The sequence below is a fragment of the Manis pentadactyla genome, chromosome 1 (assembly GCF_030020395.1).
Source record: "Manis pentadactyla isolate mManPen7 chromosome 1, mManPen7.hap1, whole genome shotgun sequence".
Classification (NCBI taxonomy): domain Eukaryota; kingdom Metazoa; phylum Chordata; class Mammalia; order Pholidota; family Manidae; genus Manis; species Manis pentadactyla.
In genome coordinates this window covers 144,086,241-144,108,353 of record NC_080019.1, presented here as the reverse complement: position 1 = coordinate 144,108,353, position 22,113 = coordinate 144,086,241, and the positions used below count along the sequence as shown (strand labels likewise).

General features: G+C 33.9%; 1 protein-coding gene across 2 annotated transcripts in view; it reads left to right on the top strand.

The window, feature by feature from the left end:
- The window catches only part of GBE1 (1,4-alpha-glucan branching enzyme 1), a 288,275-nt gene that overhangs the window by 67,560 nt on the left and 198,602 nt on the right, over positions 1-22,113 (top strand). For both annotated transcript variants that reach the window (XM_057501844.1, XM_057501847.1), the window contains exon 3: positions 18,811-18,926. In XM_057501844.1, coding sequence (XP_057357827.1) covers positions 18,811-18,926 — 116 coding nt within the window. The remainder of the gene's footprint in view (positions 1-18,810; positions 18,927-22,113) is intronic.

The window sequence follows — 22,113 nt, the reverse complement described above, 5'->3', positions numbered from 1 at the left end:
TGATTTATAGCTTTATTCTTCATGGGAATTAAAACGGTTTTTTTTTTAATGGCTAGGTCATGCTATGCTGACTAGTACAAAAATATCTCAGTTTAATTGTACATAGTAAACCAAAATAAACTGTCTAAAGGTAAGTCTATTCACTCTAACTCATTTTCTTTTTAAAGGAAAAGCTTCTATAGAAAATGGTCTATATTTGTCCTCCCTTTTCCTCCCTTCCATAGGGTGAGGTAATCAAAAACTGGAATCTCCCATAAATATACCATCATTATCCAGAAGGTAATTGCAACATTATAGAGTTGTTAATCTTTTCTCAGTGAAAATTGAGATTCATTCTCTCTCAGAGGCTGTTAGGCATACAGAAAATGGGAATTGATGTTGCAAACAGATGGATTGTCCTCATCTGGACTTTATTTTGTTTCATGCTTCCATCATCAACCATGTAGGAAGAGCCTGCTATATACAGTGCTATATAGCAAGTAAGATCAGATGAAGTTGTAAATTTGAGAGCCCTTAGCACAGTGCCTGGCATCTAGTATATTCACAAATATTTTTTCACTAACTCATTTTTGCCTCTGTGTGGCATTTTCCAAAGTTTAAATAGAGAATATGAACATTATTGTCTGGCTTGTCAAAACCTCCCCTTGCTGAGTTGCCTTTTGAGCATGTAGACTCTCTTGCTAGACCTATTGGTAGAGGAATGTCCCAAACTGAAAGCATAACAAAATTTTTCTAGGGAATAAGTAGGCTGGACCTCTAAAACCCACTTACAAGTTTTCCAGGATAAAATATTCCTTTCTTAAGGAATTTAGATTCATCCCTTCACCAAATGTTTCAGTATTTTCTTTACAAGTCACCAGAACAATATTAATAGAGAGTCAAAGTAGAACCATAAACAGCTTACATTGTGGGGGGTGTAAGGATGAGGAGGAAGTGGTGCTGAAGTCATTAGGAAAATGAGGAGAATTTCCAATCAGAAACAGAAGGAGGAAAGGGCTTTTCAAGGAAGAGATAGATAGATATAATGTTATTATATATCTATATAATACCTGAAATGTAGTAAACACTTAACTGTACAATATAGACTCTTTTACCAAATTTTCCTAACAGCCCAATGAGGTAGGTCCTATCATTGTCCTCATTTTCCAGATGAGCAGATACAACAGATACTCATACTTGCTAACCTGTGCCAGAGCCAGGATTGCATTTTAGGCATTTTGACTCTGTACTGTAACCACTGAGCTGGAGAAGGGTTGAGTACCTTGAGCCTTAAGGAAGAGAGTGAGTTCTATTTGTAGCTTTTTTTTGTAGTGCTAGGATGTGTTTCTTAACAGAGAGTTTCTATATTTTACAGAAATGGAAATTCAAATTCAATAAGTTATGTAATCTGCCAAAATTCATATGACTTGTAAATAGTAATTGAAGGTTTAGCTACAAGTATTCTACACATATGCATTCTGTTATAGCTCTGCTTACTAATGGCACCCCAATTTCATACCCTTGAGTTACATGTGACTCCTGTGATGTACATCTGAAATTCATGTTTATGTCTCTACAAGCTAACTTATACTTTCGGCATAATTTTATATCTGAACAGTAAGAAATTAGTGTTGAGTGTGAGTATACCATAGTATTACATAGATATACAATGGATATAAAAGTAATTAAGTGGCTTATATTCTTTACATTTGAGTTTTGAGACAGAAAAATTCAAAGAAAAAATTCACGGAAGTGAACTGAATTGAGAAATAACTCATATATATATATATATATATGTATATATATGTATATATGTGTGTGTGTGTATATATATATGTGTGTATATATATATACATGTATATATATTTAAAGAGCTAGATATAAAAATAAGAGTTGTATTTAAGAGAACTCATATGTATACTTAATTTATTCTTTCTCTTTTTCATAGTACTTGAAGAATCAAACCTCATATTATTAAGATCATATTTGTTTTTAACCTTGGTTATCACTTTTCAAACTTTTTGGCTATGCATATTGAATACAATTTCAGTGGATTGTTTCTACTGTATGAATTTTAATTTTCAAGGTTATTATGAAACTAATTTTGAGAGCAGCTTTAAGAAATTTTCTTTGTTGGATGACATGACCTAATATGAATTTAATATAGTGGGTAAAGGAAAAGTCGGAATCAAGCTGTAGAACATTATGATGTCATTTTATTTAAGATACTCACAAACATGCACAACATACACCTTTTTGTTTCTAAAATAAAAATAAATATATGTGTAAATATAAGTGTGTGTTTGCATGTGTGAAAACACTCAGACTGAAATAGGTATTGAAAGAGAACCAATTGACTTTCGAATGCACTGTCTTTGATTGAGTTATTTTAGTAGGACTTAGTCACATTTATAAACAATGATTGTAATGTCCAGTATAGGAAAATAAGACAATAAAGAGAACCATAGATGATTTAACTTATTTTACAAAACAGGGTTGCTGTCATTTGAAATTGTGATTCATAATTATTCTACTCTCGTGGAATGGTTTGGAGATATTCATTTTCTTAAGGAGTAATGATAACAAAGAAGGTGAATCACTAGCAAAACTTTAATACATGCTTTAAGATAGACACTATCACTGTTGTAGTTTAAAAAATGCCTATTACAAGTATAAAATAACAAGTTGTTGTGGTAACTGTTTTATGCACACATTGATTTTCTGCTGTGTACTTAATCTGGTACTGAAGAGATGTCTGCTTATTACATTTTAGTTGCTATTTCTGTATCTAGCTCTTATTTTTGTCTTATTTGATTAATAGTGCTACATCTGAGATCTAGTACATTCATTTATTAGGGACATATATAAAAGAAATGCAGAGAGCTAGTATGCACATAGAATTAGAACTGAAGGGATATACATATGACCTTGGATGATGGTGTATGTCTGCCTAGTATCAGAGAGCTTAGGTCCACATAGTCTTGGGTAGAATAGAAGTCCCCATAATTGGAGAGATCTCCTTATTGTGCTCAGTAAAGACCAGGGGCAGACATAAAAAAAAAAGCAGATAGTTCCCTGTTTCCAGAGTGTCGGAGTCAAAGAGTTTCTGCAGTGAATGGATGGTCAATGGCCAATGGCCAAGAAAGGATAGAGGAAGCCTTGTCTGTTCAAAAAGTGGTACAGTGGCCGAATCCTCCAGTGATGTGGATTATTAGTATTGTGGGATAAGAAGGCAGAATCTTGCAGTTTATTAGAAGGTGGTTAAAAGTAATAGACACATTTTAGTGATTTTGCTTCAAATTCTACAGTTTTTGAATCTGATCAGTGTAATAGTTAAGAAAAAATGATTATTCACTTTGTTTGACTTTAGATAAATGTCTATTAATTAGAAGGTAGAAAACCTGGTAATAGTAAGTGATTTAGATGTTCATTTTAATGGAATTGCTGTAATGACAGTCAGGTTTATTCTTGAACCTGTTAAACCTCCATATGACTTACCAGTATTTTCCAAAGTTGGGTCTCTGATTTTTGAAATAGGAGTGGGAAAAGATGTGAAAATTGATGGCCTCAAGCTTTTTAAAATCCAAATTGAAACTTGTACTACAAAGAGAGAAGTTTAACCTGAGAGTTTATGCCTATATCAGCATGACATAGAGTAGCAATTGAAGTTTTCTTACACCCCACAGATCTTATAAACACATTGGTTCATTTAAAAGTGATTCAATTTTCTTGGATTTGGGATTTCAGAAAAGAAGGAGCACAACCTAATGAACTATGTACTATGTGTTTTATAAATGTAGAAATCATATATAGAGGTCTATTTTAGATGGTGCTTGTGTTTAGATGTAGATAATTAGGCATTTTATGAATGTTTAGGTTAATAGCCTATTGAACATTTTAGAATGTTACCTTTTCTTGAGTGGTGATATATATATTACATGTAATATATTTCAAAAATTTTATAATTTTGTAACTTTTCACTTTATATATATATTATATAGAATTAATATAATACATAATAAATATCACTATTCAAAAAGAATTATCTTATGAAATACTTATATAAATTATGCATATTTATATTATGCAAGTATATACACAAATCAAAATTACACATGCATATATAAAGTGAAGTAAACATACATTTTGGAGTTTGGAACATAAAGGAGAAAATTAGTCATTCTTAGAATATAAGTGAAAACAATGATGTTTTTTTTAATTACTATAAATTTGCTTTTAAGTTATGTCTACATAATTTAGTTAGTGATCCACATTAATTGAAAGATTAATAAAGAGAAATTTCCTAGATTTGTGTGCTTTTTCATTGTATTACTTACTAAATATGGAATTTTTAAATAATCTTAGTGTATAATGAAGTCTTATTAAAAGAATACTATTCGTGTTCACTTGTCAAACTAAAAATAAATGATTTTTTTTTGTTAATTCTGTCCTTTACTAAGTTCCCCATTGCCAAGCTATCTTATGATCCTGATTTGGCATGAGAAGTTGATTTATTCTTCTAGTAAAACCTTATTGAGTACATATTACGTGGGAGATACTGTACTAGGTGTTGGCATACAAAGATGAGTAAAACTTGATTCCTCTTATTTGGTGCACAAGCCAGGCATAGCCATAGTTATGCAGTGTAAGACACTATCCCAAACTCAGTGTGTAGCAGAAAGTAAGCATTTATTTGTCACTCATGTATTTATGCCTGTTTTTTAGGTGTCTTGATATGCTTAGGAAAGGTAATGAGGTAGCAAGGAAGACTTTTTGGGTGGGGGATGAGCCTGCCTGCAGAAGTCCAGCTCCAGCAGGGGGGTGAGGCCCAAAAGGATGAGATGGAGTTGGCGTATGGAGAGACAGGACACAGAGTCAGATGGAGGTGGTCTCTTGACAAAGTGCCGATGACAGCTTTATTTATACCATTTTGCACAAGGATATGATTATTTTTTATTATTCTGATGATTAATTAGTATAGGCAGTTGGTTAATAAGTATAGGCAAGCTTTTTTCTTTGTTCTCCTTTCTAATCTATTCATGGTTGGTCAAGCGTTAGACAGGTGATTGTTTTTCTGTTCCTTGACTGAAACTTCCTGTCAACATGTACTCTATTGTGTTTTACGTTTCTATGCAACGCAGTTTCTAAGTAGTGCATGTGACCGTAGGAGCTTGCAGTATGTAGTAGCGACTATGGAGTCTATCAGCTCAGGGTGAAATACAGGTCACCTAGTGCCACAGTTAGCTAGGATTCTTTCCCACAAAAATATTCTTAGAAGCTTTAATAAATTTATAAGCAATCTAAAATCATAAACTCATATCTTCACCTTATACCCCTTTATAGGGCACAGTAGGCAGCAAACTAAATTTCCCCTTCTTATCTACATTTCTCTTTCTTCTGTGTGGATACCAAAATCTCCCTGACATATGCTACACAGGTCTCCATGACTCCACTACTGCAGGAACTAAACAAGTTCTTACATGGTGAACAATGCAAGGGCATTCATATCACAGAAACTGTTTCTGTTTTAACTACAAACCTTAAACTATAAACAATCACGTCAAATATAATGTATGATTATTCATTTGATCTTTACACTTTATATGTGAATCTAATAAAATGTTAATGTAGTAGGTAAATGCAAGATATAGATAGAAAGCAGGATTTAGAACTGTAAGAAGGCAGATGTAGATGATCAGGTTTGTGCCTACTGACCAGGTCTTAATCTAAGCTGGACAAGGGCAACGAAACATCCACAGGTGTAGAAGATTTCTCTCAAAACTGGGGGGGGGTGAGGTTCTAAGCCTCACCTCTGTTGGCCCCCTTTTTCTCACCTGATGGCCCCCCTGCGACTGTGCCTGTCTTAGGTTGTTCCTCCCTTGAGGAATCTTACCCGTTTCTGGCTAATCAGTCATCTTCTGGGGCCATACAGGGACATGTAAAGCTGGCAAGTGAGAGAGAAGTAATGTTCTTTGAAAATGTTAGTTGTTAGTTTTTACTTCTTTGCAGATTTATGCTCCGTGGCTTCTATGCCCAGCACTTGTTTTGAGGTATCTTTACTTCTTGGAAAATTATGGTATTTGGTAATTTCACATATGAGGCACAAATTCTAGTAAAGGGCTGTAATTAGGAAGGAAGAAGAAAAGCTATAGAAGTAGCAGAGGGAAGAAAACATGAGATGATTAACTAAGTGTCAACAGGGTTATTCCATTCAACATTCTCTCATAACTCTATTTCTAGAAAACTTTCCATCACTAGTTTCACTAGCATTGTAAACAAGGGGGGCATTCTCAGTGGAAATGGGGTGGTCAATGTTTGGCTAACTAACAGCAGGTTTCGGTACTTTATGCCAAGATGGCCATTTGGCCCCTGCAGGTTCCATTCTTCAGGAGCACTGTCCTGAAAAGGCTTCTGGGAAGTTTATGTTCTCATCTTTTCCGTGCTGCTTAGCAAAGGTTAGCTTAGTCTTCGGCAACAATGCAAACAAAAACAAAGACAATAGTATAATGGAGAATAACAAAATCAAGGTGGGTAATAGAGGGAGCCAGCTGGGAAGGCCCCTGCTTTGTGGGGGTCTCCTCCAGCCTGAGCTCTGCTACACAGCTTGAGTAGCATGGCTCCCGGCACCTGCCTATGAGGGATGGGGGAGTTATTCCCCATTCTAAACTCCACGATGCTAGTTATTCCAGGCTTTATGAGACCTCTAGATCTGTGACGCTTTCTGATGTAGCTGTGTCTCTCTGATGTCTGTTCTTGCCCTCTTGCTCTGAGGTCTCCAAGCACTCTTCCTGAGAGTTTCATTTCTTTTGAACCTTGGCCTTCTACCATGCTTGCCTTGTAAAACTGCATCAAATCATCTAATTTCTTTGCTACTGCACAGCTTCTAGGCACTGCGAGGACAGTCACACACCCATATGAAATGTTGCCTCTAGGGTTTATGGCCATTAACACTCCATAGAAATCATTTCCACATCCCCAGTCAGCTATTTCTTACATCCTCCACAGTACGTATTTCGTTTTCATGAAACACTCCCTTCAGAATCCATTATTTCACTGCCTCCTCCTTTAGCATAATACTCACTCTTCCTTTTCGGAAAGAATAGAATCCAAGAGAAAGGAAAATTTCAACTTCCAGACCAATTTTATAAAAAGATTTCTGTATCTGTATTCATTCTTCCTATGTGCTTTGAAAAGTTAGTGGAAGCAATTGATGACATGAATCTCTTTCTCTTATTTTAATATGATACATCTGCTTACCTCTTCTTTTTCCTGTCAGCCTCTCCCTCTGATGCTTCCTTTCTCTTTTCATGTAAAGTTGTTCACTTCGTTTCTTTCTTAAATATACTTGAAAACTAAAGAGAATGCCTCCCTTAATTCTCTATCTAATTTCTAGAATGATATTTTGGATCATTGATGTCCAAACATAGCAAAAAATTAGGAGCTTTATAAAAGTACATTACACTCCAGATTTGATTTAAGGATCTGGGGCTGAGTGTGTTGATTTTTAACTTAAAAGCAGCCATGTTAGGGAACTGTTGTCATAAATTCATAACTGCTGGGGTAATGCTGACCATGTAGTATATGGAATAGGTTTAAAATGGAATGTTTAAAGAAATTGTGTATGAATACTTTTATAGATAATTCATATTATGGAAACATGTATGTGCCTATAAATACCTATATAGTAAAAAAATATAATTTTATACTAAGGTATTAGCATGGAGGGGATTGGGTTTATGAGTGATTTAGCATCTTTTTAAATTAGATTTTTTGCTTTTTATTCTTCAAAGAATATACTTTCTTTTGTAATAAGAAAAAAATAGTGCTAGAGAAATAATAGTACCCTCATGCACGAGTGTTCCACCATTAAACATCCACTTCCCTCAGTTTAGCTATCTTTTCCTTATTTGACTTCTCTGAAGTAATAGATGGTGTTGATCACTTCCAGTTCTTCCTTATTTCTCTTCTCTCCTACTTAGGTATTCCCTGTCCTGTTCAGTAGCCACCTGAGCAAGAAATTATCTCTCTCTGTCTCCCCTACTAACCAAATGCTGCTTCTTACTAATTTTAACTCTGAGATAGCTTTCACATGCATTCTCTCTTTTCCCACCCCATCTTCACTGTTCTAGTTAACAGAACCAACTGAGTGAGATGGGTTCCACTGATGCCCAAGGAGGAGTGACCAGTAGTTTCAAAGGCTGCTGAAAGCTTATGTAAGTTTTAGTCTGAAAAAAATAGTTGGGACTGGAAAGTTGGAAGTCACTGGTGACCTTTGCCAGTGTTTCAGAAGCATTTTAGGGGATGAAGATTTAAGAGCAACCGGAGGTAGTACTCAAGAAATTGGGCTGTCAGTGGCAGGAGAACCAGAGGGTAACTTGCACCAAAACAGAGGTATTCTATATTGCTATTGATGTTATTTCAGAATTAGCAAATATACCAATTCATCATATTTGCATGCTGACAGTAAAGAGCCTGAAGAGAGAGAATGTTTGAAAAACCTTAGAAAGTGAGAAAAAAGCTGAAAACACACAAAAGGAAAGAATGGAATCAAGGAATGAGACTTGAACAAGAGAAAAATAAAAACAGACAAAACCTCTTACAAACTAAAGAGAGGGAGGTAAAGATGGCTGCATAGATCATTTGTATATTTGAAAGCAGACAGCTGAGGGAGTTCTTATCTGAGAGCCCCAGTTTTCTCTGTGAAGTAGAAAACAGAGTTTTCTGCTGCAAGGAAGATAGTATGTATGTTTACCTCTCTATGGAGACACTGGAAGCTACTCAGTAGAAGGAGTCATTTTGTTATTGTCTCTCTGTGTGTCTCTGTCTGTCTTGCTGTCACTTTATTTTACTTTTGTGGTTGTCCTCCATAAAACTATACACCACCGTTCATGCTTGGCATTTTGTGAACAGTAACAAAATCCTTGTTGACTAAGGTTGCGTGTCTAGAGAGAAGCTGGAATCACATGCTCTGTCACTTACTTGCTTGGCTAGGAACGGTGATTTATCCAGGGTGTTAAACAGACTTACATAGGTCTTTCTCTGGTGTAACTGCCACACACCTACATAACACATTCAAGGTTTTCAAACACATACTGTTGAGCTCTTCTATTAAGAAAAAAATCTACTTGTAAAATTTGTTTTCTACAGCATGAGATTACAGAAGAAGAGCTGTAATTGATAGTGCAAACATCAATTCTAGTTAAGAGTCCAATATGTGCTATGCACTTTTCTAATGTAGATGGATTTTGGCCTGTGTCTAGATTGTTTCTGTATGTCTTGCAGGGTAAGAGCACACATAGACAGAAACAGGAGTCAGACTCATGGATTCAGGTCCTTGCTCTGTCACTTAACAGCTGTGCACGACTTTGGCTTTATTGTTCTTCCTCTTTGAGCCTGTTTCCTCATCCATCAAATGAATTTTGTACTACTTTATAGGACTTTTGAGGTAATTGAATTAGATATTGAATGTCAAGCTCTAAGGACAATCCATAACTACTGCTGCTTCCATCAGTGTCAGCAAGTCATCCTATTTTTTGTTATTGTAATGACATTTATTACTTTTACCACAATAAAAGTCTTCATTCCTATGTCTTTAGTTTTCAGACAGCCTCTACTCAAACCATTTTTTTTCCTTAAGGGAATGGATTGTGTATGATAGTTTTTAGATTTATTTTCCTTATAGGACTCTTCAAGGGTCCAAGGTAAGTTCTTAACAGCAACAGCAGCTTGATGTGCTTATATTGATAATCAACCCTAAACTTGCTGGTAATCTGGGTGCCAGATGAAGAAAATATTTAATTTGCTTAAAAGTCTGTTTTCATTCAGCTTCTAATATGGTCAAGTTGTTCTACCTTTGCAAAGCCTTGAAACATTTAACCATTTTCTCTTCAAAGAAGTGTCTTCAGCTATCCAACTTGACTCTTTATTCTACTTACTGAGCCGGCTATCTTCTCAGCATTAAATTTTTATGTATGTCTCCCTACATGCTCTTTTCCTTTACCATATCTCTGATAGAACCTGATTTTAGTCTAGAGCAATAGCTCAATAGATATAAACAAATAAAGGCTACCTGACCTTTAAAATATTTTTATTCTTAACAGCTTTTTTGAGATATAATTAATATACCATACAACTTACCTATTTAAAGTATACAACTCCATGGTTTTTAGTTTATTAAAAACAGAGTCGTGCAACCTTAACTGCAATCCATTTGACGACATTTTCATCACTCCAGAAGCAACCCCATACCCTATAGCTATCATCCTAGAATCTTACGTCCCTTCCCTAGCCCTAGGCAACCACCTATCTACATTCTGTCTGTATAAATTTGATTCTTCCAGATATCATATATAAATGGAATCATGTAATATGTGTCCTTTTGTGAGTAGCTTCTTTCATAATGTTTTCAATGTTCCATGTTGCAGCATGTATTAGTCCATTACTTTTTATGGCCAAATAATATTCCACTGTATGGTTATGCAACATTTTGCTTATCCGTTTCTATATTTCTATGTCTTCCTTGTAGAAATGTCTGTTTAGATCCTTTTCTCGTTTAAAAAATGTGTTGTTTGTCTTTTTATTATTGAGTAGGATGTTCTTTGCATATTCTAGACTTGAGTTCATTATCAGAATATGATTTGCAAATATTTTCCCCCCATTCTGTAGGCTGTCTTTTCACTTTATTCATGGTGTCATTTGAGCCGTAGAATTTTTAATTTTGAAGAAGTCCAGTTTATTATTTTTTTATTTTGTTACTTGTACTTGTGGTGACATATTTAAGAACTGAGGTCACAAAGGTTTACCATTGTTTTTGTTTAAGAATTGTTTACATTTAAGTCTTTGGTTCATTTTGAATTTCTTTTGTATGTTTTGAGGTAGAGGCCCAGAATGATTCCCTTGTATTTGGAGGTCCGGTTGTTCTAGCACTCACTATTCATTGAAAAGACAATTCTTTCCATATACAATGGTCTTGTAACCCTTGTCAAACATTAGTTCATCATGGACATGAGTTTATTTCTGTCACATTGTTAGACATGTTAGAAAAATATTATTTTACTTTCATTGTTATGTTTCAGTAAGTGGCTATAGGGTTAGGATGGAGACTTATACAATTGTTTTCCTGATTACTATAGGCCCCGGATATACCCCCACACCAGGGACTGGTTCAGGTGGAATATCTTAAGATGAAAGACTGTATTTAAACTGTGGAGAAACATTCCTAAACTGAAATATATGCTGAGGTCAGGGTTAAGTGGCAGTCGATAGTGACATAACATTTAGCAGTGAGCTGGAGTGTGTGCTCAAAGAGAGCCCCTTATGCAGGTCCAGATGTTTGCTGCCATGGAGGTTTAATGCTGACCACAGTTTAATGCAGTAGGCAGTGAGATGTAATTGAGGACCATTCTTGGCCCATGGCATGCTGTTGCTTCCCCTGATGACTGACCATACTTAATTAGTACCGCTTTTCCATTCTTTTCTGCTTCATATTTTGTCCTCTTCTGTGTTCTTTCTAAGCTTTAACCATTAATTACCTTCTTGTTTACTGTCACTGAAAGATTATAAAATAAGAGGATGGTCATATCCAGACCAAAAACAAATACAGGTAAAATGGCATACAAATCAATAATGTAAGTCATATCAAGGATAAATGTCATTATCCTGAAGTCCCAAATAATGTTTACTTTTAGGCAAGTATAGATGGCAAGCATCATTGGAAAATGGGTCAATTTTTAGACCCCATTGAAATGATAAAATTTAATATGCCCCTAACTTGTAATGGATCAAGTAAATTAAAAATAAATGGAGAATTTGAAACAAATGAAATTATATGCCCTCAAGGATTTGTGGAATATCTGCTAAGATAGGTCATATATTGGAGCACTTTTTAGAACTGAGTTCTGAGGGTAGATTCTGAGATAGAGGGTAATAGATAAGGGGGAAGCCCAGCTAGGTAGGGGTACTTCAAGCAGAGCAACGCTGTTTTACATGTTTTATGTAGTTTCTGTGCTGGAGCTTTCTATAAAATCTATTTTGAGATAATTGAATGGTTTACACTGCTAAAAATAAATAGGTTGGTAAATTAATAACTGGGTTGAGTAACACTGTATTTAAGGCCATAAAGCATACCAAGTTATTGAATTCATTTCAATAAAACTAGAAATAAGTGAAAAAGTTTAAAAGAAAATATAATACCCACCACCCAGTTTCTCCCAAATAAGAATAGGATTAAAGAGAATAGTCAAAAGTAATAATTATAGCCTACTTTGAAAAGAAATGAAAGCACTGTGTATCAAAAGCTGTTTGTTACAGCTAGATGATAATGAGAGGCAACTTTTCTCATACTGGTTCAATATCTGATTCACAGAATTCAGAAAATGATTTGAATGCCTGTTTTCTAAATTCTTCCAAGTATGGTCATAATGAGGATTATTCTAGATGCATTGGAAAGAAGTTAATTTATTGCATACAATGGATCCTTTGGGCATTAGGGTTAATTCTCTTAGTGAGCCCTGGTTGAGCAAGGCTGGCATGCCGTGTTATTAAAATGATAATCCCCATTGTTGACGGGGGTATGAGTAGTAGAGCATTCTCATATGCTGCTGGTTGGAGTATGAACTGGAACTGCCTGTCTAGAAAATAGTTTGTTAATCTGTGTTTAGAACCACAAATAAATTAAGATCCTATACCCTTTGCTCAATAAGATTACTTTTTATAACTGGTAAGAAGGAAAAAGATTTGGGTGTTTGTGCACAGAGACTTCATAACATTAGTTTTAACATTTTTATTATGGAAATTTTTTATGTGACCCTTGAACAATGCACAGGTTAGGGGAACTGACACCCTGCATAGTCGAAAATCACCATATAACTTTTGACTCCCCAGAAACTTAGGTCACTACATAGCATACTGTTGACCAGAAGCCTTCCTGATAATATAATCAGTCAATCAACATATATTTTGTATTTAATATATATTATATATTGTAGTCTTCCAATATTGTAAGCTAGAAAAAAATGAGGAAGAGAAAATGCTTCTCCAGTATTATATTGTATTTATTGAAAAAAATCTACATAAGTGAACCCATATAGTTCAAACCCATGTTGTTCAAGGATCTGCTGTCTATGGAAAAATATAGATGAGCTTTGTCTTAGTTTGTTTGGTCTGCCATGACAGAATACTACAGACTGATGGCTTATAAACAACAGAAATTTTTTTCTCACAGTTCTGGAGGCTGGGAAGTCTAAGATCAAGGCACCAGCAGAATCTCTATCTGGGGAAGACTCTCTCCCTGATTCATAGACAGCACTTTTCTCTGAGTCCTCACATGGCAGAATACAGCAGAGAGTTCTCTGGGGTTTCTTTTATTAGGGCACTAACCCCGTTCATGAGGACTCTTCCCTCATAACCTGATTACCTCCCATGAGCCCTACCTCCAGATACCATCACATAGATTCATTTATTTCAGTTTGTTTCTGTTTTATGTATTTTTTTTGATTGATTACCTGGTTCTGTAGTCACAATATAACAAGGTACAATCCAAGGAGACTACTAATCTGTGTTCTCCTTTCCTATATACATAATAATTTCTATTCATTTTGGGGTTATATTTTCATGCTTTTTGAAAGCAACTACATATATTCATTTATCACCCCCTTTCTTTCATAAAAAGTATCATAATATAAATACTGTTCCTGTAATAAAGAAACATGGTTAACTCTATTTAAAGTCACATTTGCCACACATTTTTTGGCCATTGTGCTCTTTTCTTCTATGCATAACTTCAGAACAGTCTAGTTTAGTAAGTGAAGCTCTAAATTACTTAATCTTTTCTCTAATTTCTGGAATTTCTGGAAAGCTACATTTCACAGGACTAAGCACTGTTCTTTAAAATAATGAGATATTAGTATCTCATTGGTTCTGAAGTTAATGGTATTCTGGCATACTCAACTTAGTTCATGAAAAGCATGGCTAACCTATACTGTATGTTAAGAGCCGTTTCCCCTAAGAAGTAATGCTGGAAGTCTTAATAAAAAAGTTACCAGCATAAGTTGAAGAAGAATAATTCCCAGGTACTCAGCTGAGGGAATGAATTATCTGGAAAGGAAAAAGAGAAGGACATCAAAATATACATCAGAAAAGACTGCTGTTCTCCACCCTACAGGCTGTGTAGTCCTTTCATAATCCTGGTAAGGGCAATGTCATAAGAAGTTCCTGCCCTGAAGATTATGACTTCTTGGAAATAAAGTAGATGCTGTAAACTTCCTTCTTGACATGCCAGCTTTGCATTATTAATCTATGTAAAACTTTGCATGATATGAAGCTTGAAACAATTAAATAACATTGTATGATGAAGAAGGATGTTTACTTGCTTTAAACTGGTGATATTCCAAATATTTAACAACTGTGATGGCATAAGGGACATCCACTCAGATGGAAGGTGACTGAAATCTGCCATAGAAGCCAGTACTGGCCTTACATTAGCCCTGCTTGCTGCATTTACCAGGGATCTTACCTCATTGCTTAGTGAGGCCTGCATGCGCTAGGGGTTGACCCAAGTGTGGACCATGTTCTTTCACACTGCATCCACATCAAAGATGTAAGGTTCTGCACAGTAAGTTGGAACCATTTCAACCATGTGTGAGGAAAATTTATATTCAACTTAAAAACTCAACAGAAATGAGGTGGCTAAGTGCTAATGAAGAGAAATACTCTTCTGTGAGTTAAAGAGGTTGGGAATATTTGAAGAAGGCTGACATTTAGGAATTTTATGTGAGGCTTATTAAATTAGAAAAAGAAAGGTTGTTGGGTGTGAGGTAAATACAGAGTTTGTGAACCTGATGGAGTGACCTTAGTTAATGTTTGATCACCTATGCCGAATGTATGTTTGCAGTTCATATTAAGCTGAGCATCTCACATCATTTCTCTTCTATATCTTGATTTAAAATTTGCTGGTTGTAAGTCTATGAATAAATAGAATCTTTTTGCAATATCATGATGAATTTTAGCCCACTAATAATAAAATACTTAATAAAATGTTTGCTTTAAAAATACGTCAGGTTATCCTAACTTTAAATAACTATCAAATGTCTCAAGAAATGTTATAATAAAATAATTTCTGCAACATTTTCTTAAAATTTTATCAAAACTAGAATAATAAATATACCTTGTTTTGGAGGTTCCTAACCTTTGAACCTAGCAATGTCTACATTTTGGTAGGAAATGAGGTATAGAAAGGAAAATGAGTTAGTATGTTAACATTTAAAAGTTTTAATATTACTTTCCTAGGTAAAAACCTTCACATTTTTATTTTTTTTGGTATTGTTGGCTCATGCATTTTAACCAAATATTGTTGAGAATATTCTAGAAAATATTATCTGTAGATATTAAGAACAGTATATTGAGTAATGGTCTTATATATTTTTTTGTCATGTTCAAATGATCAATTCTTACTCCTTCATGTTAATACATTAAAATTCCTTAACACCACAGATCTTTTCTATAATCTTTATCTCTCTGGTCATCCTATTCCCCAAATCCTAATTGTAAATTCCATATGAGTATTATTTACCTTGAAAGATTATTAATAATATTTTGTATTTCAGAGCTTTCTTGACTTATTGATTTAGAGCAGTATTTGGTAGTCTATAAATCTAATTTAATCTAGAAAATTACTCACAAGTCTAGGAGTAGAGAACACCTAAACACACAGATTTAATCAGGCAATCTTTTTCTTTTTTTTCTCTTTTCCTGAAGTGTGATCCCTAGGATGATATTAACATCCGCTGGGAACTTAGAAATGCATATGATTAGGCTCCAGCTCAGATCTGCTGAATCAGAGCTCTGGGGGTGGGGCACAGCAGTCTTTAATAAGTCCAGGTGATTCTGGTATGAACTAAAGTTTGAGAACCACTGAACTACAGAACTCCGAATACTTGCTTAAATAGATTTAAAGACTCGAGTGCAAGCTGAAGAACTAGGTCAACCAATATTCACAAACTAATACGAAAAATCACATTGATTTTCACATTACTGAGAACAGTTTTGAAATAAATCTGCATACTTACATTTACCATATAATTGAAACCTCACTTTCAAAGTAACAAAATCTTATTTATAGTTGACTTTTTAGAGGATCCTGCTTTATAAATTTTACTGTTCATTTTGTTATATTGTTACTTAATATAATGTCTTCCTGAGGAGATAATAACTGTCATTCTGAACACTAATTTTGAGTTTGGCAATGAGCTGGGCCTGCATTAAGCACGTATTTAATGAATGAATGAATGAATGAATGAATGAACGAACTAATGAACTGTACCCTTTATTTTCAAATCTAACTAACCAGGAAAAGATCTGTTGCTTGTCTTAAGTGATTAGCTTAAAAAGAAAGTTAGTAAATGTTTAAACCATTATAGTACCTAGATAATCATATTTTAAAGTTTTTAAATTTTTTATTATATCTTAAATTCTTTGCTTTTGTAAAGGAATATCACACCATATATAGGTGAGGTGTATTTGAATTTTTAGGAGAAAGTATCAACAACAACAGAGTCTGTTGAGCTGTTTCTGAAGATAAACTGCCTTTGGACATTTTCAGATTGTCTTCATGATGGGAAGTAGGGAGACGTTTAGAAAGATCTTTATTTAAATATTTTTTTTTTTTTGCTCCCACTCTAACCACAGCTTTCAGTCTGGCTGGGTATGAAGATCTTAGAGTTGATGGAGTGAGAAAATTGGTGTGTAAAGAAGGAAATCATGGCATAAACAAGCTTCCTGATGCTTTCATTTTCTGTTGGGTTGAGAATCTCATGTCATAGCCCTGCAGTGCTTAACATCACAGGGCTGCTTAATTTTTTTTTTAGATCTGTGAAATGTTTTAGATATAAACAAATGAAATAATGTAATAAGCATCTCTATGTATACTACCTACCTTAAGAAATAAAATGTTACAGCTATTATTGAAGCTTCGTATGTTCACTTTCCTCTATATGATGGTCAACATTCTCATTTCTATTTTGATAATTTTACTGCATAAATATGTATCCATAAATGTTTTATAACATTGATTTGGATAGTTCTTGAACATGATATAAATGGTATTCTTCTATACCCCTTTAAAAGTAATTATGTTTTAGCTAATTTTACATAGATATATTCACTCTAATCCATCCATTACATAGTTGTATGCATCTTGTTGTTTAATTATACTACTGTTTTATGGCTGTTACAGTTTTTTTTATAGCTTCCATTTTTTTTTGCTCTTGCAGAAAATTCTTCAGTGAACATTTGTGAATGCTTTTTATGCACATTTGTGAGAATTTCTCTAGGCTATTACCTGAGTAGAATTGTGAGGCCTTAGAGTGGAGATATCTTCAATTTTGCAGTATAGTGCCAAGTTATTTTTCCTTTATACTCCCAGCTTCAGAGTTATTTTATATCCTTGTTGACTACTTGATATTTTCAAACTTTTGTGTATGGAAAATGTCATCTCATTGTTTTAATTTGTGTTTCATTAATGAGAGAGCTTGAACACCATTCTGTATGTTTATTGGCCATTCATGTGTCTTCCCCTAAATATCTTTGTCCATTTCTCTACTGATTTTCTCTTTTCTTATTGACTTACAGATGTTCTTCATATTGTTTGGTTGTTTTCTCTTTCTTGGTATATTTATTATGCATATATTCTCCAAGTTGGTAGCTTATCTTGTCATCTTGTGTGTCTGTATAGCTGTCATCTATCTATAAAGATAAGTTTATAATTTTAGTGGTCAAATTTATCAAGCTTGTCTCTATATTTTTGTGGGGGTTTTTTTTGTATCTTGTTTAAAAAACACTTTTTAAACCCAAGATTATTAATATATTTCCCTGTATTTTCTTGTAAGCATTTTACAGTTTTTGCCTATCATATTTAAACATCAGTCTGCGTTTAAATAATTCTTGGGTATATTATTCAGAAGAGTTCCATTTCATTTTTTTTGTATAAGGATAGTCAATAGTCACGGCACCATTTGTTGAACAGTGTGTCCTACTCACTGATTTTTAAGGCCGCCTCTCTTATATGTTTCTATATAACAGCACATGGAGCTGTTGTTCATTTTGCTTTTTTTCCAGGATCTGCAATCCACTTTTCTTTGCCGCTTACAGTTTATAAATTTTTGCCTTTCTTGCTTGAGACTTTTCTTTAGATGTTTAATTCAGTTCTGTTATAAGCTTGTGAATTTGGATAAATGTAAAATGATTATAATTATTTTTCCTCATTTTTTTGTACCATGATATGGATCTTACCTAATCACCTAGAATACATTTCTGTTTTTTCATATTATCTCCCTTTGTTGATAATGTTTCTTTAAAAAGGAACATTATCATTTTCTTTATATTCTACTTATTAATACATGCATTAGAATTGAAAGTACAATTAAAAATGCTATAATCGTTAATATTAAAATGCAAAAGGCAAACATTCAAATACATTTCTTAAAAATAAATTAAGAATAACCTACTTTTGTATGGAGAATATAGCCAGTAGTTCTATAGCATATTTCTATGTTGACAGATAGTTACTATATTAGTTTGGGTGAGTATTTAATGTGTGCAACTGTTGAAACACTGTGTTGTATACTTGGAATCAAAATAATATTTTGTATCAGCTATACTTCAATAAAAAATGAATAACCTGCTTTTTCTAATTGATTAGTATTTTGTTTAACAACTTAGGAAACTGATTTTTAAGCAATTTGATTCTGTGCAAATAGGCGATATATACTTTGCTTGAAATTCATTAAATATTTATTAGTCGTATCATTTATTGTTAACTGATCTTTATTTTTTTAGATGATTGGAATCCATTTTCTTACCCATACAAAAAACTAGATTATGGAAAATGGGAGCTGTATATTCCACCAAAGCAGATTAAATCTGTAGCAGTGCCTCATGGATCCAAATTAAAGGTACTTTCCTCCTTTTTTTAATATGAACTTATCATTTTCTTTTTGTCCTTTGTGTAGAGTTTGATTTAAAATATTAGAATATAAACCAATGAATAATAATTACAGGAGAAACAGTCTAAGTGTTCAAGTAGAGGAAAACTTAAGGGAAGTCATTGACAAATTGGCATGTGTTAGATTGGAACTATTTGTTTGGTAAGGTACTAGTAAATTATATATTTTAAAGTTGGAAACTTTATATAAGTGATTAAGTAATTGCAAAAGTTTAACTTGGGAAACAGAAACTTTAATAGAAAAATGAAATGTCTTCAAATCAACAAATGTAGAGAGAATTTTTATCTGTGAAAAGTCTTGATAAAATTGATTTTGTGATGAGCTCCATAAATGTGGGAGGTGATAACTCTGTTGGAGAACTGTGAATTTTGGGGACATGAGGTTCCTGGTCATTCCTCTTTCTGGTCCTGACACTAGGGCTCTTGTTTCTTCTGTTCTCCTGCCTTAAGACCTCCTGGATTAGCCAGGGGCCTGCCTGTCAGAGGCAAGCTCTGAGTGTCCTCCTCACTCTTTCTGCTTGGATGACTATGTGGTCTGCTTCCAGGGTGCACAGAGCCTGCAGAGCCCATGTAGCTGGGCTATCTTATCAAGGAAGGCTTGAAGAATGGGTCCTAAAATCTGGATTACAGATTTCAGGCATTTGATTCCCTAAGAGGCTTTCTAAATCCTTGAACATTTACTTGGCTTTAGCCCATACTCGCATAATTATATGATATTTCCTTGTGTATCTTCTTTCCCTTCTTTGGACACTGTGATAGCATCCATAACATTTATCATGATAAATCTTGTGACTGAATTATTATTTTTATTGGTGTTTTTTTATTTAATAATATTAACTCGGAGTTACTTAAAATATATGTAAAATCAAATTGCATTGGATGCTTGTTTTACAGTTCTTTCCCTAACAATGAAATTATAAGTGTATCCAAAAACTATTGAAATATTGACATATATAATATAGTTACCCAAAGAGCATATTGTCTGTAATAAAGAGACAGTTTAACGTGGGGTGGCACCAAGGTTCTTCATCTGTAGTGAAATGGAGAGAAAGTAACGATAGTATACAATAAGAGGGATTTAAAATTAATATAAATAATCCCTTTACCAAATCAGTATAAGCTCCACAAGAGCAGGAGCCTTTTCTATTTTGTTTGCTAATACTGTATATTCTCAATTCTTAGAATAGTTCCTGACACAGTTGCACTCAAGAAATATTTTTTGAATGCTAAACCCATTTTCAGACCCCGTCTTTGAAGAATTAAACCAAAGAAGTTGTTTCTTCTATGGTTTCTAAGACCTGATTTTAGGAAACTATGAGGCAAGGCAAATATAGTACTGGTTTTATTATTGTTTTAGGTGTTATAACCATTTTATTTTTGTCTTGCTTTGTTTTTAAGAACTGAACTTACTAATTTTTTAAGTGCTGTAGAAATTTTTTTATCTTAACTTAGAAAATTTTGATACCTTTCATACTTTTTGCATTAAATGGTGAATGAATTAATTTTGATATGTTGTTTTTATACATGGGGAAAAATAATTGTTTATTAGGAATGAGTGATTATTGATATATACAGGGAATAATAGTTGGCATTTTTCTGTCTCATCCAACTACAAATCTTTTATACTTTCTGTTATGTTCTGAATGTTTGTGTTCCCACAAAGTCAGTCATACATTGAAATCCTAATGCCTGAGGTGATGGTACTAGTAAATGAGGCTTTGGGAGGTACTTAAGTCATGAGGGTGAGCCCTGTGGGTGGGAGTAGTGCCCTTACAAAACAAGGCTCCAGAGAGAATTCCCAGTGCCTTCCACTTGTGGAAGATACAAGAAGTCCACAAGGAAGAAGGCCCTCACCGGACCATGCTGGCATCCCAATCTCAAACTTACAGCCTCCAGAACTGTGAGAAAAAAATTCCCTTTGCTTGTAAGCCACCTGGTCTGTGGTATTTTGTTCTAATAGTCAGAATGGATTAAAATACCTTCTATAATATGCTAGGTAGTGTATATATACCATGCTTTGAAAAATTTATTTTGCCTAGATGAAATGAAATTAACATACAATAAAAGAGGTAGCTTTTACCTTTTCATGTGGCTTTTGAATCTATGTCTAATATGAAATAGAATTCAACAAGTATCAAGTAAACTGTTGTATAATTTTTCTTTACTACTGTTCCCTAAAAATTTCAGTGAGGATAACTAGCTGGAAACTTAGGCCTCAAATATTGCTTATGGTGTTTAGATGTTTCAAATGCGGAAGAAACATTTAGATGCTATTATAATGTTAATATGGTGATACAGTGAGTTTTTCATTTGTGGGAAATGATACATCAGATTTTCTTTGAGGGAGTGGTTAAATTCTCCGCAAAAAAATCAACTAACTTGAGGGTTTTGGCCTTTCAGTCTGGAGTTGTCCCTAGATAGTCTATCTTGGTAATTAAAAATCTTATTTTAAATTGAACTTAAAAATTTATTTCAGTCCACCAGGGATTGACCTTTACAACTCACTTGAGGATGTTTCTCTTATGAAATATCTGTAACCATTAACAAAAAAGGACAGTTACCTACCTTTGAAATAATAGCTTTGTTTTCTCTGCAAAACACCTGGTCTTCTCAGTTGAACACTTTGGAAGAAGATAACCTAACTGCTTATTATGGTCATGTAAATGTCTCCTTTCTATTTTTTAAGTTAATTTACCAAGCAGAAAATATTTTTTAAATAAGATGATAAAATAAGGTGAATTAAACATTCAAGGTTGTAAAGATAGAGGGAAAGAATATAAATCTCTGTTCCTAAAGTATCAGACATATATTTCTCATACTTTTTCTTCTGGCTACACATATGAAGGTATTTTTTGTTCACCATTTAGAAATACATACCTTTAATAGCATTATTATATTAAAAAAGCTTCCTAAGTTGATTCATGGAAATTTAATATAATTATTGAGTATGCTGTATGTTAGGTGCTGTCCTTGTTCTGTGATATTTGTACTGAATGGTGATACGTGTGGGGAGAGTGTGTGTATGTGTTTTAAAAAAAAGTGCTATTGGAGTAAAATACTAGTGAACAGTTTATTCATTCTCTGATGGTAACAGGGGAAACTACAGAGGGGTAGAAACATTGAAGCATGCTTGATAT